Raw genomic sequence first — 14888 nt, 5'->3', positions numbered from 1 at the left:
ACCTGAGCCAGACCCGTCTATTATTTGAAGACTCGGACCAGGAGACACACAACCAATTGATGTGTAACAATGTCACAGCTAATCGCTGCTTACAGTTTAATGTGCCTTACCCAATGCAATGTTAGCAGCCTTCTCCCCTGTGCCGGGCTTGACATATATAATCTTAGTACCAAAAAAGTAAAATACATCCAGGTCTTACCTCTTACTGATTGAATTGACTGCATGGCTAATCCACTCATTATATCAGTTTAATTCCCTGCCAGTGTCTTTTTAAAAACCAGTGCCAGCTTCTTTTTTAAAAAGAAATTCATTGATTTTATAACACCCACAGAATATTCGGTTCTATGAATATGTTAATATGGAATATATCAAAAGAAAGAACAGAACTGATAGTTTCAGGCGCACAAAAAAAGATTTGTTCTAGCTTCATTCATTCTTTTTTATGCGCTTGAATGTTGGTTGGTTGAATAAAAAAAAATCTACTTTTCAGACAAAAAAACTGACAAAATGACATTTTTTATGAAAGAGAGCAGAGCAGAATATCAATGTCGTGTCTTTTTTTGTTTATTTTTCTTTTTTGTCACTTCACCAGTGTCGCTAACGTTAACTGTATATGTATCCCACCCCCCGCCTGAAACAATGTCCAAGAGGTACGTGAGTCACAGGGGCTGCAGTGTGAGCAGCCTCTCTGTGTGCCAGTGTTGCAGTCCTCGCTGTCCCTCAGATATGCAGCTGAATACCAGTGTATGTCATGCTACATAACATCATCTTCCTCCTCTTCTGCTGAAGTCTGGCATACAAATTTTTGTCAGATGATCTGATGCAGTGTCCCCGACTGGCAGTGAAAACAGCAGCTGACAGAATATCTCGTCATTGGCGGAGAAGTGTTACGTCTTAAAAGATGGAATATCTTGCCAATAGTGGGGAGTTGAGAGTTAAAAAAAAATCCACTTGCTGCCACGGTGACAGAAAACAAACACAACTCATTTAGGATCAGCTGTGCAGCTTTGTTCCAGTTGATAACTTCTGTCAACTGTTTGCCCTTTTGAACTATAATTACAATGGCTTGTTTGTTGCCCCAGCTGCTAACGTTAGCATAGCTAACTTCTGTCAATCAACTGTGCTCCTGGAGACAAGTCTGACCTCACACTGGTCATTTTGTACCACCTTGTGGCCACTAATGTTCTTTGCTTGCAGTTGAGCATATCATTAACTAACAACACTGATTGCAGGTTTTGACAAATAAAAAACCTTATCTTAGAGCATTAGCGCTCTAACCTTTTGTTAACAGGTGTTTCCATTTGGAAATCACCGTTTTAGGAGGTGGGGTTTAACAAGCTGTGAATTAATCTGTGCAGCAATAATTTTACTTTTACTATAGCTGCACTTTCATTTCAACAGTAACTTTTATAAGAAATAAAAAGCTGGGTTGGTGTAAGCCATGTGTGCTTTAACAGAACTATTTCTTTAATCAGTGTGTTCACACAAATAAAATTACTTGTGTGCATGTTATCATCCTGACAATGAAACAAAGGCAGAAAAATGAATCACAACTTCTTGACATAGAATATGCCAGTTTGCCAGGATGCTACAGGGTTATCTTTAGTTAATTGCTCTCTCATCGCAGTACATTATCTGCCTTGTGACATGTGCACAAGAGGGTTTATTAAACGCACAATCCACTCAAAGAGCCATGTTGACAGCTAATTATATGGGTGTAGAGTTTATATACAGTTTTGTGAGCGCTGAGTGATTTATTTTTGCATTAATTTAGTGTCACTTGTTCAGCACCATTGTACAGCTAATGTGTTTTTTCCTTTTTTTTTTTTTTTTTTTTGCACGATACAGAGAATACACGCCACGGACCTGTCTTCACCCAGGAGCCGAGTGACAGTATTTTCCCACTGAGCACTGATGATAAGCAGGTGTTTATTAATTGCAAAGCAAAAGGAAACCCACCCCCGCATTACAGGTAAGTGTTTTGCCTGCCCTCTGATTGTCTATAAGGTGAAACTACAGAGTGTAGCATCAGTCAGTGTGCACTACAAAGTGCTCCGCTGAGCTGTAAATGATACCAGGCTGTGTTACTGAACGGGCTGCATTTGCATTTCAGTGTAGTCGTTCATTAGAAGTGGGAGGGTAATTACATTTTTAACCATGTGTGTCCTTGTGGGATTTTTTTTGGATTTTTTCCAAATATTCAATAGAAAAAAAAGAGGCTTCCTTCACGGTGTTGGCAGACTTGGAAGTGACCTCGTACCAAAACCCACAAATGTCGTGTTTGATCACGATGATTCATTTTGCAATTTATTCACAGGTGGAAAGTGGACGGGAAAGAAATAAACACAGAGTCTGATCCAAACTACAGCCTAGTAGAGGGGAACCTGCTAATCAATAATCCTCATGTGATCAATCATGGAGGAGTGTATCAGTGCATCGCCACCAACACATTTGGGACCGTTGTCAGCAGGGAGGCAAAAGTCCAGTTTGCATGTGAGTACATTCATTCTTTTCCATTACACTGTATGAAGGCTCAGTTGATCATTTAATTGCTCTATAAAATACTCAAAATTGTTAACAATTAATTAATTTATTTTGTGCATTGAAATAAAAGACTTGCAAAACCAGGGAGGACAGAAAGAATTTTGACCATTTTTGCTTCAGAAATTACCTAAATTATTAATTTTGCAGTTACATTTCTGTTGTTTAACTAGTTTTAATTAATCAACAAATCACCGCAGCTCCATTTGACTTAATGAAAACAAATTAGCATACAGTTGCCATGTTTGCTAGTCAGTTTCCGACTTCACATCAAATATGTCATGACCAGATGCCTCTAAAACTGTGTCAGCTCACTAGTATTTTGAGATAATTAGCTAATTATTTGTAGCAAATTAACATGCTAACAGATAGTTGCCAGCTTTAGCATGCTAAAATGCTAAACGTTATATATTATAGATTGATAGTCTTGTTTCCACTTATTGTAGGAATGCTTCTTGTGTTTTTAATATGGCAGATGTTAGCAGTTGGTAACAGACCGAAGGCTGTATTTTCAAACCTGTGAACAGCACTGAGGCTATTTTCTCAATGGCGTCGGTTTAGCGTCTTGGTGCACCCCAGAAGAGGAAGCGCAGTAATGTAGTACCATCTGAGCAGTGTACTGCGATCTTTGCACAAAGAATGAGTGCCTTTTTAAGATAAGATAAGATAAGATAAGATAAGATAAGATAAGATAAGATAAGATAAGATAAGATAAGATAAGATAAGATAAGATAAAACAATTAGTCCTACAACAGGGAAATTTTCTGTGTAACAGCATACAAAGTGGAGAGCAAAAATATATAGAAGTATTAATAAAAATATAAAGGAGAATATAGAAACATTAACAAGAGGAAATACAACAATAGGAACAGTATAAACAGGGTAGATGTAAAAAAAAACCAAATAGGAAGAATGTATGCAATATAAATAGACTCAACATTTGTATTTACACCATTGCACAGAGGGAATATTAATGGATGATAATACACCTGACTGAAGTGTTGATTTGCACTTTGAAATTCAAATTCACCTCTGTGAAATATTGCACATAATGAAGTGATATTACACCTGAATAAGTACTAATATTGCAAAGTGTACATATAAAAGCTCAGAGCTGCTCAAGTAGCTGCCGCTACCGCAGCCCCATCTTGCAAAAAAAAAAAAAAAAAATCTATATATGTATATATAAGCTATAATAATAAGACTTTATTTTCTGAAGGCACAGCCACATAGACCTCTCTGAAATCACACAAATGTCCTTGTCAATGTTTTGTCCTCCCACTTTTATTCTACGCATTCCAACCAGCTGACATGTCATCACGCAGACAAAAAAGTTTTATTCTAATAATGGTATTAATTCCAGCCAGATAAAATAAAGCTTAAGGAGCTGCAGCTATCTGTTCCACCTGCACTCTAACTGGAGTGATGCTGCACATTGTCAAGCCACGATCATTTCTGCAGTAGAAAATAAAATAAGTGACTTAATACAACAATATAGTACAATGTGAAAAATATAAAGCAGCAGTTTTAATTCAGCTTTCTTTTATTTTATCGCACTACAGTGTTACTTAACTGCAGATGGTTATTGTAAGAATAAAATTGAGAACAGACACAGACAACATGATGACCATTCAGTCTTCAGTCTGTCTAAAAAAGAGACATCATCTGCTCTTTGCTGCTATATATTCATATATATTATATAAAGCTCTGCACGGCCCAGACAGCAATAAGTTTCTGCAGAGAGAAAACTCAGTGTGTCATGATGAGGACAGCCCTGAGTTTAAAAGTAATGAAACTAGTGAATGTGAATGGCCATGATAGGGATGTAACAGTCAGTGGTGGACAGTAATTAAGTACCTCAGTTCTGTACTTGAGTACATTTTTTGAGTGTCTGTACTTTACTTGAGTATTTGTTATTTTTGTTTTTTCACTCCACTACATTTCAAAGACAAATATTGCATTTTTGACTCATTTCTGGGAAGTTTGCCGTTACTCGTTACTTTTAGTCTAAGCACAGCTTTGAAGTCAGCTGTTGATGTTTTTTCTTTTCTAAAATGCAGTTGGCTTCACGCTGTGTTCCTCGCAGAAGGAAACCAATCACAGTACCTGCTCTCAACTGGGATTGATGTAAAAGCAGAAATATTTCATGCGCTCTGTAACAAGAACAAGCAAGGTCTGCCTCTTTCATTCAAACAAAAACCTCAGTAATGGTGACGGCAGGAGAAAGACAAAATTAAATCTCAAGATGTTATTATAATTAGAAAAAGAGAAATAATTCTAGGTAAGCTTTTAATGTTGGATTATTTTTGTCAAGGTGAAAAATACCACATAATTAACGTATATACTGCTCCTGAAGACAGAAAGAAATCTCAGTTATTTAACTCCTAACAGTTGACTTCAATCTAATTTTATTCAGTGATTTTACATCAGAAAATGACAACAGCTGTCCTTTTTGTTTTTGATTTCATTTCTATGCTGAAGTTTTTATAGGTGTTTCTATAGACTTTGTGTAGCAGAGTGGTTCTACAAGCAGGTCAGCGCATCATGAGGTGGATTCAGAGAGTTACAAGGTTCTGTGAATGCATCATGAAAACAATACAACAATGTAGTGATATTAGAAAATGTACTTTGTAATTTGTAATTTTGAGTACTCAAGTGTTTTTAAAAGCAAGTGCTGTAGTACTTTAGCTTGACTGAGCAACTTTCACTTGTAGTTGAGTAATATTTGACCAGAAGCATCTATACTTTGATTCAAGTATAGATTTGCAATTGTACATACATAATGCCAGTGTTTCTGCACATGTCAGGGTCAGGGCTGGCTCCTTTTATTTTATTTTGTTAAAGAGGAAAAAGGAGGAAAGCATAAATGTTTTCAGTGTTGAGGAAAACTGAATTTTATACAAACAAAACATTCTGCACACATCAGATTTAATTATTTATTATTCTCAAGATGTAATTTTTCTTTGTTTTTTAATATTGTGATAAATATTGTGTAATGGACTTTTTATCATGGTATTATTGTACCGTGAGTTTTTGGTATTGTTAAATCCCTACCGTATGATCATGTATTCATTCTGATCCCACCCTGTATCCAGGTGTGCCACAGGTGAGCCAAGGAAGTCTGTCCATGAAAACACAAGAAGTGCAGCATGCTTTCCACAGGCTTCAACATTTCTGTCTTTGAAACTTGACAAAATCACGTGCTCCATGTACATTTTAAAATGTTTGCTTTGTGTTGTTTGATTGGATTCTTAATTGCATTTCCATTAAGTACAGATTTAGAAAGGCGCCTGAAATTTTACCTGACCAAATGTCACTTGTCACTTGTCCGAAATGTGTTACCTTCTCATTCTACTCTGTCGCACCAGTGGAGTACATGAAGAAAAGAGGACTGTATGTCTTGATTTGGGGGACTTTTAATCAGCCGAGCTCTGATTTGACCACCGCTGATATTTGCTTGATCCCTCCCAGGACGTTGCTTGGCATTTCTAAGACTTTTGGATTGATATGTCTTCCCACTGTTTGTTCTCTCACACACGGCGCAGCAGCATTTAATTAAAGGTGAAAGTAATCTCTCAAGCTCGATTGGCGAGGAGCGCTTCGGCGCACCCTCCAGCCCGATCTCCTGCGATATTAACAGGGGACCCTCAGGCTTGACTTGTAAGCAATGTGAACAGACAGGGAAATATTCTGCAGAATGAAATGCCCTTCCCTGGATGTCACCTCTAAGTAAAGTTATTACAGCTGTCAAACCCCTGAAAAGTTTTTTTTTTTTTTTATTTTATATTCAACAGTTCTGCAGAACTTCAGCAGGAAGCCGAGGAACACGGTGTCGGTGAGAGAGGGTCAAGCCGTGGTTCTGCTCTGCGGCCCTCCACCCCATTACGGAGGTACGGCCCTAACTCTTCTGCATTGTCTGCCGTAGTCTCACACTCCTGCTTGCCTCAGCAATCTTTATTGTTCCTCACTCTGCTGCTTATTATCTCCCTGTAACACTGCTGTGTCTCTTTTGTTTTTATACCTTCCCACCTTCTCTTTCTGCTGCTCTCCTCTCCGAACTCTGACACACTGTTTTCCTCTCACTTCTCCTTATCTGTCGCTTTTTTTATGACCAGCCACCGGCCCTACCTGCCCAGGCCTCCGTGCCTTCACATCTATAGTTCATAGCCTCGCACTTCTTAACCTTGAGCTCACTTTTTCCTCGCCCATATGATCTGTGACCATGCTGTCATCTATAAAGTCTCCGGTGCTCCACTTCCCCCAACTGTCATTTTTTTTTTCTCTCTCTCTCTCGATGTGGGCAGGTTATCTTTGGGTAATAAAGGCTGCTGGTGGCTGCCGCCGTGGCCGCGGGAGCGTTTATCCCATGGCACAGCTGCGAGTCGGCTCATGTGTCTGTGTGCTGCTGATTAGCAGACCCTCAAAGTGGTCGCCGCTCCTGCAGCCATTCGGTGCCCACCAGCGCAATTTCACGCCAGCGTACCAGCCTTTTCTCTGCTCTCTGTTGCCAGCTGAATCCCGCGGCCACGTGGGATTCCACACTTTAGCAATTTGCCCTCCAGCCTTCCCTCCCTCCCTCTTTTTTTAAAAGCCTCCATCTCTTTATTTTTCCTCTTAAACAGAGCATAGTCACACATTTGATGGGATTTGCGCGACGCGATAATGCTAGCTCGAGGTGTTTTAGAATTGAAAAGTGGTGCGAAGGGATGTTTTTTTTTTCCCATCGCCACAAGGTTTAAATCATGTCAAGGCCTCTTTAATGCTTGTTGATGCACCACTTGAGGAGTACAGGGGTGCACCTTATTAAAAGAGGAATCATCTGAAGCTTCTTTGAGCAATCAATAGGTAAGTGGTCTAAAAGGAGCCGTGCTGAGAGTCAAACTCTGTCAGAGGACGGGAGATTATGTGCCTGCAAGTCCTCTGTTGCTGTGAGACTGCAGCTCTTAAACAGACCCAGTCTCTGATAGTCCCTAATCATGAAAGGTCTGTCAGTTTCTGCCCCGACTTTCCCAGTAATGATTTTAATTCACTGTTTTCCCTCAAGGAAGCGAGTGGGACTTTTTACCGTCTGCCCAGTCAAAAGGGCTGACTGCAGAATGTCATGTGTCTGATACAGGAGGGCTGCACTAATAGCCAAGTTCACTCTGCAGTCCCTGCAGACATCTCCGCCCTTCTCTTCCTCTCTCGCCGCGTTTTACACTGGTGCAGTGACATTCTTATCATTGCGTTCCATTCTTTGTTTTGACATGAATCCTCCTCATTAATCTGTTGGAGATCAACTAAGAATTAATATTTCCTGTGAAGTCTGTAATTCAGATTTATGATTAAAGGACCAGCGTGTCAGATGTAGGGGCCTCTGGCATGAAAAACACAAAAGGCTATGTAGTTTTATTGGTCCCATTTTATTTTACGGTGCGCTGATAAGAGTTAATATGCTGTATATGTATTTTTTTTTTGCATGACGCGCAATAGACAGTGAAATTGATCTGTTGACAGTCATATGGATATCATACAAGAAACATGACACCTTACAACACTGTTTCTGTGTCTTGATCTGTAGAATTTGTCACAGACAAGAAAAGTTGGGTTACTGCTCTTGAAAACTCGGTGTAGAAGTGTAATGCTGGCAGTAGCAGCCCTGCAGCAGACACGCTGCCTGTGTGGTCACCCTGTTGTCTCTTGAAACTAGTTGGAGTTTTGCTTACATCCTCAAATGCCACCAAATTACACTCCTCTTCTAAGATAACGGAAATGCTCACTTGCGCTTCGGCTTATAGACTTCATCTTTAACTCGGGGAGCTGGCTCACTCCTTCGCTGCTTCCATGATCACCTTGGCAAAAAAACATGTATTAAAGTCTTTTTCACCCCTTGCCCATGTGGGCAAGTGAGTCATTATATTTATCAGCCCAGTGTCGCATTTTGCTTGTCCTAGGCAATCTTTATTGTTGAGCCCTGTCATTGCAAAGGAATGGAAACACAACATTTTTTTATTTTCAGTGGAGCATACACTGATGAAAACATATTTAGGACTACTATAATCAAGTTCTGCCATATTCTGCCAATAGATCCCCATAAATCTCACACTCTGGACCTTAAGTACGCAAATTAGAAACTGACAAGCAAATGCATGACTTGCATGCCAGCATCTGCTGAAAATTCCATCCTTACTTGATTTTACTGTGATACCTAAGATAAGGCAAGAGTTATTCTGTGTTTTCCTGTTGTTAACAGATCATATGAAAAGACTAAAATCAAATCTGCCAAACTGGGTGTTGAGGCCAAAGAAAGTCCTATATCAAAAAAGCAAAAGGGATATATGAGTTTAAAGGGTTATAAGATATCAAGACACTGCACAGTGGTATATAACACTGCAAGTAAAAGTAGATTACTGCAAAGTAATCTACTAAGAATGGATGCTTTCAAATATTTGATTGCTGAAGGACGTGGCATTGTGTTCCTGCAAAAGTTGAGCCAGGTTCTACTCCTATAAAAGACGACCCTGCATTCTTCCACCGGAGCCCTGTGTGTTGACACCCCCGCCGAGCTACACAGAGGTCTGATTCAAAAGAAAGAGTGGGCTGCGTTATGTCACACAGCGCCATTGTCTGTCTGACCTCAACCCTTAGTGCACCTCTCAATACTTTCAGCCCTCACTAACCAGTCTGTTGCACTCAGTCTGAAGCCAATTCACTCCGACTGAACACACAAGTCTTTGAGAATGAGCCACAAATATCTACTTCAAGTTTTGGAAAATGACATGATTTTCAAAAACAGCTTTGCACTGTAATTTTTCTTCCAAGGGAAGTAGAAGTAAAATTGTTGGTGACTATTTTCAGATGTGGACTAATTCACATTTTGTGGGTTTTATGGTAGCAGGAGGTGATTGGCTCAAAAGAAACCACAGTGTCAATGTTCAGTGTGATAATGGAACATGTCACTCAGTCCAACAGTGTGGCTGATTTAAAAAGTTCTAATAATTTGTACTTGTGTTAATTGCTCTGTTATTGCTTGGTGCAGGCTAAATATAGTTATATTTTCATTAAAGGTCCAGTGTTCAAAAGTATTTCACCTGATAATAACAATTTTCCTTAACCTTCCTTAACTGCAGTGGTTCTTAAGGTTTTTTGTGCCAGGATCTCTCTCCCCATTATCCAGGTATCTTACTGCCCCCACATCAAGTAAACTGAAGACTTATTGTTTTCCCTGAATATTGATGTTCAGTATTATTCTGTACTATATGATTAAAAATAGCCAAATAACAAATAACAGCCAAATAATAGACTTTATTTAACTGGACATTTAGAACATCATTATCATTATTACAAGAACAAAAGAGCCCAGTGAATAGAAATGATATCTATGTGTGTTTAACTAATGCAGAAATTTGACTTTCAAGCTTTAATTAGGTCTCATCAATGATTACAAAGAGTTACTAATACTAGAAATGCCAAACAAGAAACAGATTTATTAATTGTTAATGGAAAACAAAGAAAAAGTTTGAGACTGTCGAAAAAGCAAAAAGATGTGTAGGCTGTCCTATTCAGTAGTAGAGTAGTAGTAACTGTACTCAAGTAAGTAATTTTGCAAAAGCAGGTGCTCAAGTAAAAGTCAAATTTTGTCTTCAAAACAATTCCTTAATTTAGATCACAAAAGTATTACTAAAAAATGACATACTACTGTTAAAGTCTTTTATTTGATGTGGATTATTTCAATCTCACATTCTTTGCTTTTCATCTCTTTTATTATGATTTGATCAATAAATAAGAAAATTGTTTGCATCTCTATTTTAGACCAAACCTGTTAGTTGAAAAAGTAAATAGAAAAAGTCAACATGTCACAGTGTCCTTAAACTTGAACAACTTGAATAATGTATCAGACCACATTATTTTGCAAGTAGGCATAGTTTAAAGTTAAATTTTGTCTCGTTATGAATCTTTGGTGTAAATTTGCCATAAATGCACCCCGAAGAACACCTCAATGCCACCCTTTCAAACATGTTGCCTCTTGATAACGTTTGAACACCCCCTGGGTGGTGGTGGTATATCAGAGTGAGCTCTTATCTGCAGAGGGTGCAGGTCCTGCTGTACAAAATCAGGCACAGAGTTTTTTTTTTTTATGTTATACACACATTTCACAGCCACCATACACATTTACAAGGGAAGGGTGAGAAGAGATGTTTGTAATCTGCAAGCTCACCACTAGATGTCACAAAATCCTACACACTGGTCCTTTAAAATTAAACTATTTTTTGATGACTCACCCACTCAAAAAATGATTTGGGGCAACCAGCTTGACCATTAGCTTGTGGGTCGTAGTAGCAAGCAGAGTGACATTGTGTGGCTTAAGAACAAAAACTTTGTTCATATTTCCAGATGAGCATGGTCTGTTTTCTGGGTTTGTGAGGGAGGTTTAGGTCGAGGCCAACAGGTCAACTACAGCTTTTATTTGTCTACAGTTCCATAGCTTGCCAACTCCCACTTTTGAGCAAGCCAATCAAATCTGTACAATTTGATCAGCTCCCTCTTATAATTAAAGATTATGAAGCACAACTAAACGGCGCTAGTGTATCTTTTCAAATCATGACCTGGTTACTCAAGATAATCCACAGATCTTGTTGTGAACAGTTTCATGCAAGAACTACTTTCTGTTTAGCATGAAAGAAAGATTCTACTGCAGAAAGAAAGTAGTTGACCCGAGACTCATTTTAATGTAAATGCTTTGATTGAGATTCCTTTAAATAGGCCAGGTTTGTCTACACAAGACTTTGTGCAATCAATTCATTGATGGTTTTGTCTTTTTGTGGGATTTGTTGACCAAAAGCAAAATATAAAATATCACCACCTTATCCTTTGAAGTCATTCTATATCTCTATTTTTGGCAGAGAAATAGAATATCTCATAATTTATTTGCACTAAAATGCCTTCCTATGTATGTGCTACAGGTCTTATTCATTTTGAGAATGTCACTGAAAGCCGTATCTGTCTTTTTTTTTTCTTTTTTTCCAGAGATCAAATATTCATGGGTTTTCAACGGTCAGCAGAGCTTCCTGCAACAGGACGCCCGTCGTTTTATCTCTCAGAGGACCGGCAACTTGTACATAGCCAAAGTTGAAGCCTCTGACGCCGGGAACTACACGTGCGCGGTGAGAAACATGATGACCAACGCCACAGTGTTCAGCTCTCCAACCCCCGTGGTGGTGCGGAGGGACGGTAAGCATCCTCAGTTCGCCTCCGCTGCCTCCTGGTTATCTTGCGCACTGAACTGACGCGCTGTCGGGGGGGGGGGGGGGGGGGGGGGCAAGCCTGGGAGATAAATCGCTTGTCTTGAGCGTGACACTGTTTTTGCTTTTGCTTAGGAGCACCATCCCAAAGCCTCTGAACTATACAGGGTTATGTATGCAAGGAACCCTCTCTATCTGCATGAAGGCACATATTTACATAAACAGAAATGTAGTCTGTGCTGACAAAGATGCACACAGACACACACACACAGCAAGGAGCCTGCTGCACACACTAAACCCCATCAGGAGCGTTTATGTGTACCACTTCAGATTTGAGCTGAGGCAGATATGTAATCCAAATTCATCCATCCGCTAAGCCAAACGCTGTTGTATACAGCGTCAACACGCGCACGCTCGCTCCCTGCCAGTGTCATCCGCCGCCACAGCTCCTACATCCAATATGAGTTACAGGAAACTGCGTGTCCTTTTTCTTTTGTGTTTTGACTGATGTGATTTGCTTTTATCCTTCATGCAGTGGTGATGGGTGAATATGAGCCAAAGATTGAGGTTCGCTTCCCTGACACCCTTCACGTCTCCAAAGGATCATCAGTGAAGCTGGAATGCTTTGCCTTAGGAAAGTAAGTGTCAGAAACATTCAAAATATGTCAAATATGTGACGTTATCAGACAACCTCTATTAGAACAAGCAGCAACACTTTCCATTAAGGTGTTTAGAAAGCATTAGTTAATAGGTAATAAGATGCTTATTAAAATTAATATGTGTTTATAAGTCTATATAACTGTTAATAAGGACATTTCTAAGAATTTAAAATTAACTTGCTAATAGTTTAATGACTGTGTAAGAATGTAAATAAAAGCTTGATGAGTTTCTTATAATCGTTAACACACAATTTTATTTAGCTTAATTAACTTTCGTATTATGTCGCTGTTAAATTTTTACAAAGCTTTTGTTGTTGGTTTATTAATATTTTTACATACTTTATTATGCATTTTTTTAGCAGTTAAATATGCATTTTGGGGTATTTGATCTAAAGCGTGAACAGTGCCTATTAAGGTTAACTAATGCTTTATTATGTACTTATTAACAAGTAACTACGAATATTTGGGGCATTGGGTCTAAAGTGTGAACATTGCTTATTAATGTTATTTAATCCACTTATTAACAGTAAACTACTCATTTTGGGGGCACCAGATTTAAAGTGTGAATAGTGCTTATTAAGGTTAATAAATCCTTTATTATGCACTTATTAACAGTTATCCATGACTTTAAAAATCATTAGTATTTAAATAAAGTGTGGACAATGCTTATTAAGGGTTATTAATGCTTTATTATGCATTTCTAAACAGTTAACCATGACTTTCTCTTTTAGATTATCGGTATTTGAGACTTTTGCCTTTATTACATTGCAAGCACCTTAATATAAGGTGTTATGAAACAAGCAGACGGACAAACATGGCAGCTGTCTGTCTGGTCAGTGTTGGCGGGGAGCATTTGGTCAGCCTGACCTTTTGTGTGTGACCTCTGCAGCCCTGTGCCTTCCATCTCATGGAGGAGAGCTGATGGAAATCCACTCCCTGGCAAGATTAAAATCAACCACTCCAGTGGGGTTCTAGAAATTCCATATTTTCGCCCGGAGGATGCTGGTGTGTACGAGTGTGTAGCCGAAAACAGCAGAGGACGGAACGTTGCCAGAGGGCAACTTCTATTCCACAGTAAGAGCCATGTTTACTTTTGCTTCCTGTCTCATGGAGATGACTGCTGATCATTTTCCCCCTCATCAGTACTATTTAATACTTTACTATATAGATCTCACTTTTTTATTCATCGGTTTTCCAGAAACAGTTAACTATGCATTTTGAGAGTAATGGATCTCAAGCGTGAACGTTGCTTATTAAGGTCAATTAATACTTTATTAAGCACTTATTAATAGTTCATATTTAACTACGCATTTTGAGAGTACCAGATCTAATATGTAAACTGTTATGCACTGTTCTTATTATTTTCCAAGAAAAATAAATGATAAATAACTACATATTGATATACAAGTATACACAAGACAAACAGAAAATATAAAATAACATAGAAACCCATCACATCGTTTGTTTACAGGAATTTCCAACATGTTAAATGTTTTCTTTTTTCATGATGTTATTTCGAAGTGTATACATGTGATTAATCTAAAATATGTTTTTTGTGTTTTCACTAACATTAGGTTGGAAACACACAACCACAAACACATCTACACACAGGGCCACAGACTAAAGAAAATAACAGTCTGAGTTTACCCAAAACTAGCAGTTAGGCTGTTTTCACTGCACTTTCTCTCTCAAACAAATGGACACAAACCAAAGGAAGCTTCTTGGTATTGCTATTTTGCAATATATAATCTGTGAGACAGACCCACATGTGGTAGCTGGTGTCATGAAATACACCAAACAAGGACACAGCAGGACTTTCATTGTTTAGTCCATGAACTCTGTTTAGATTGCACTCACTCAGTTTAAGAGATATTTCAGGCTCAGTTAGTCTTACTGGTACTGAGATGTCACTGTTGGTTTATCAAAGACATCAGCAAAATAATATGACATGAAATAAGTACAGCAGAAATGCCAAAAGATCAGACCACCATGTTTACCTATATATTTTTAATTTAATTTTGTTTAAATTTTAATTTATTTTTAAATTACAGCTACATATTTTCCAATTGTACATATCTCCACAATTCAAAACTGCCAGTTATCTACCTGCCAATATATCATCATCATCATCATCATCATCATCATCATCATCATCATCATCATCATCATCATCATCTCCAAATTCCCCCTTTTGCATTAGCTTTTGTTTTCTCTTAATAAAATAAGTAATCCTTCTAAGGATATACAGACAATTCTTTTACTAATACTTGGTCTATTTACCTTTTTCCATGAAAGTGCTATAATTGGTTTGCCTGTAACAAACACACAATGTCTTTCTTTTCTTTATGCTCTTTTGGATATAACAATCTAATATGGAAGCTTCGGCTTCAAAGTTATTTTTTTGATAAAACGTATTCATCCAAGATTTTCGGATACCATTTTTCCTTCCCATCTAAGATTCTGACCT

General features: G+C 38.3%; 1 protein-coding gene across 1 annotated transcript in view; it reads left to right on the top strand.

Annotated features, from left to right (window-relative positions):
• Positions 1–14888, top strand: part of cntn6 (contactin 6) — an 81851-nt gene that overhangs the window by 7134 nt on the left and 59829 nt on the right. The window contains 6 exon segments of the mRNA XM_084744061.1: positions 1849–1972; positions 2318–2493; positions 6336–6431; positions 11548–11751; positions 12298–12400; positions 13311–13495. Coding sequence (XP_084600187.1) covers positions 1849–1972; positions 2318–2493; positions 6336–6431; positions 11548–11751; positions 12298–12400; positions 13311–13495 — 888 coding nt within the window.

The sequence above is a fragment of the Lutjanus erythropterus genome, chromosome 2 (assembly GCF_056507025.1).
Source record: "Lutjanus erythropterus isolate fLutEry1 chromosome 2, fLutEry1.hap2, whole genome shotgun sequence".
Lineage (NCBI taxonomy): Eukaryota > Metazoa > Chordata > Actinopteri > Lutjaniformes > Lutjanidae > Lutjanus > Lutjanus erythropterus.
Note: the sequence above shows the minus strand (reverse complement) of the source record. Positions and strands in the feature narration are given on the sequence as shown.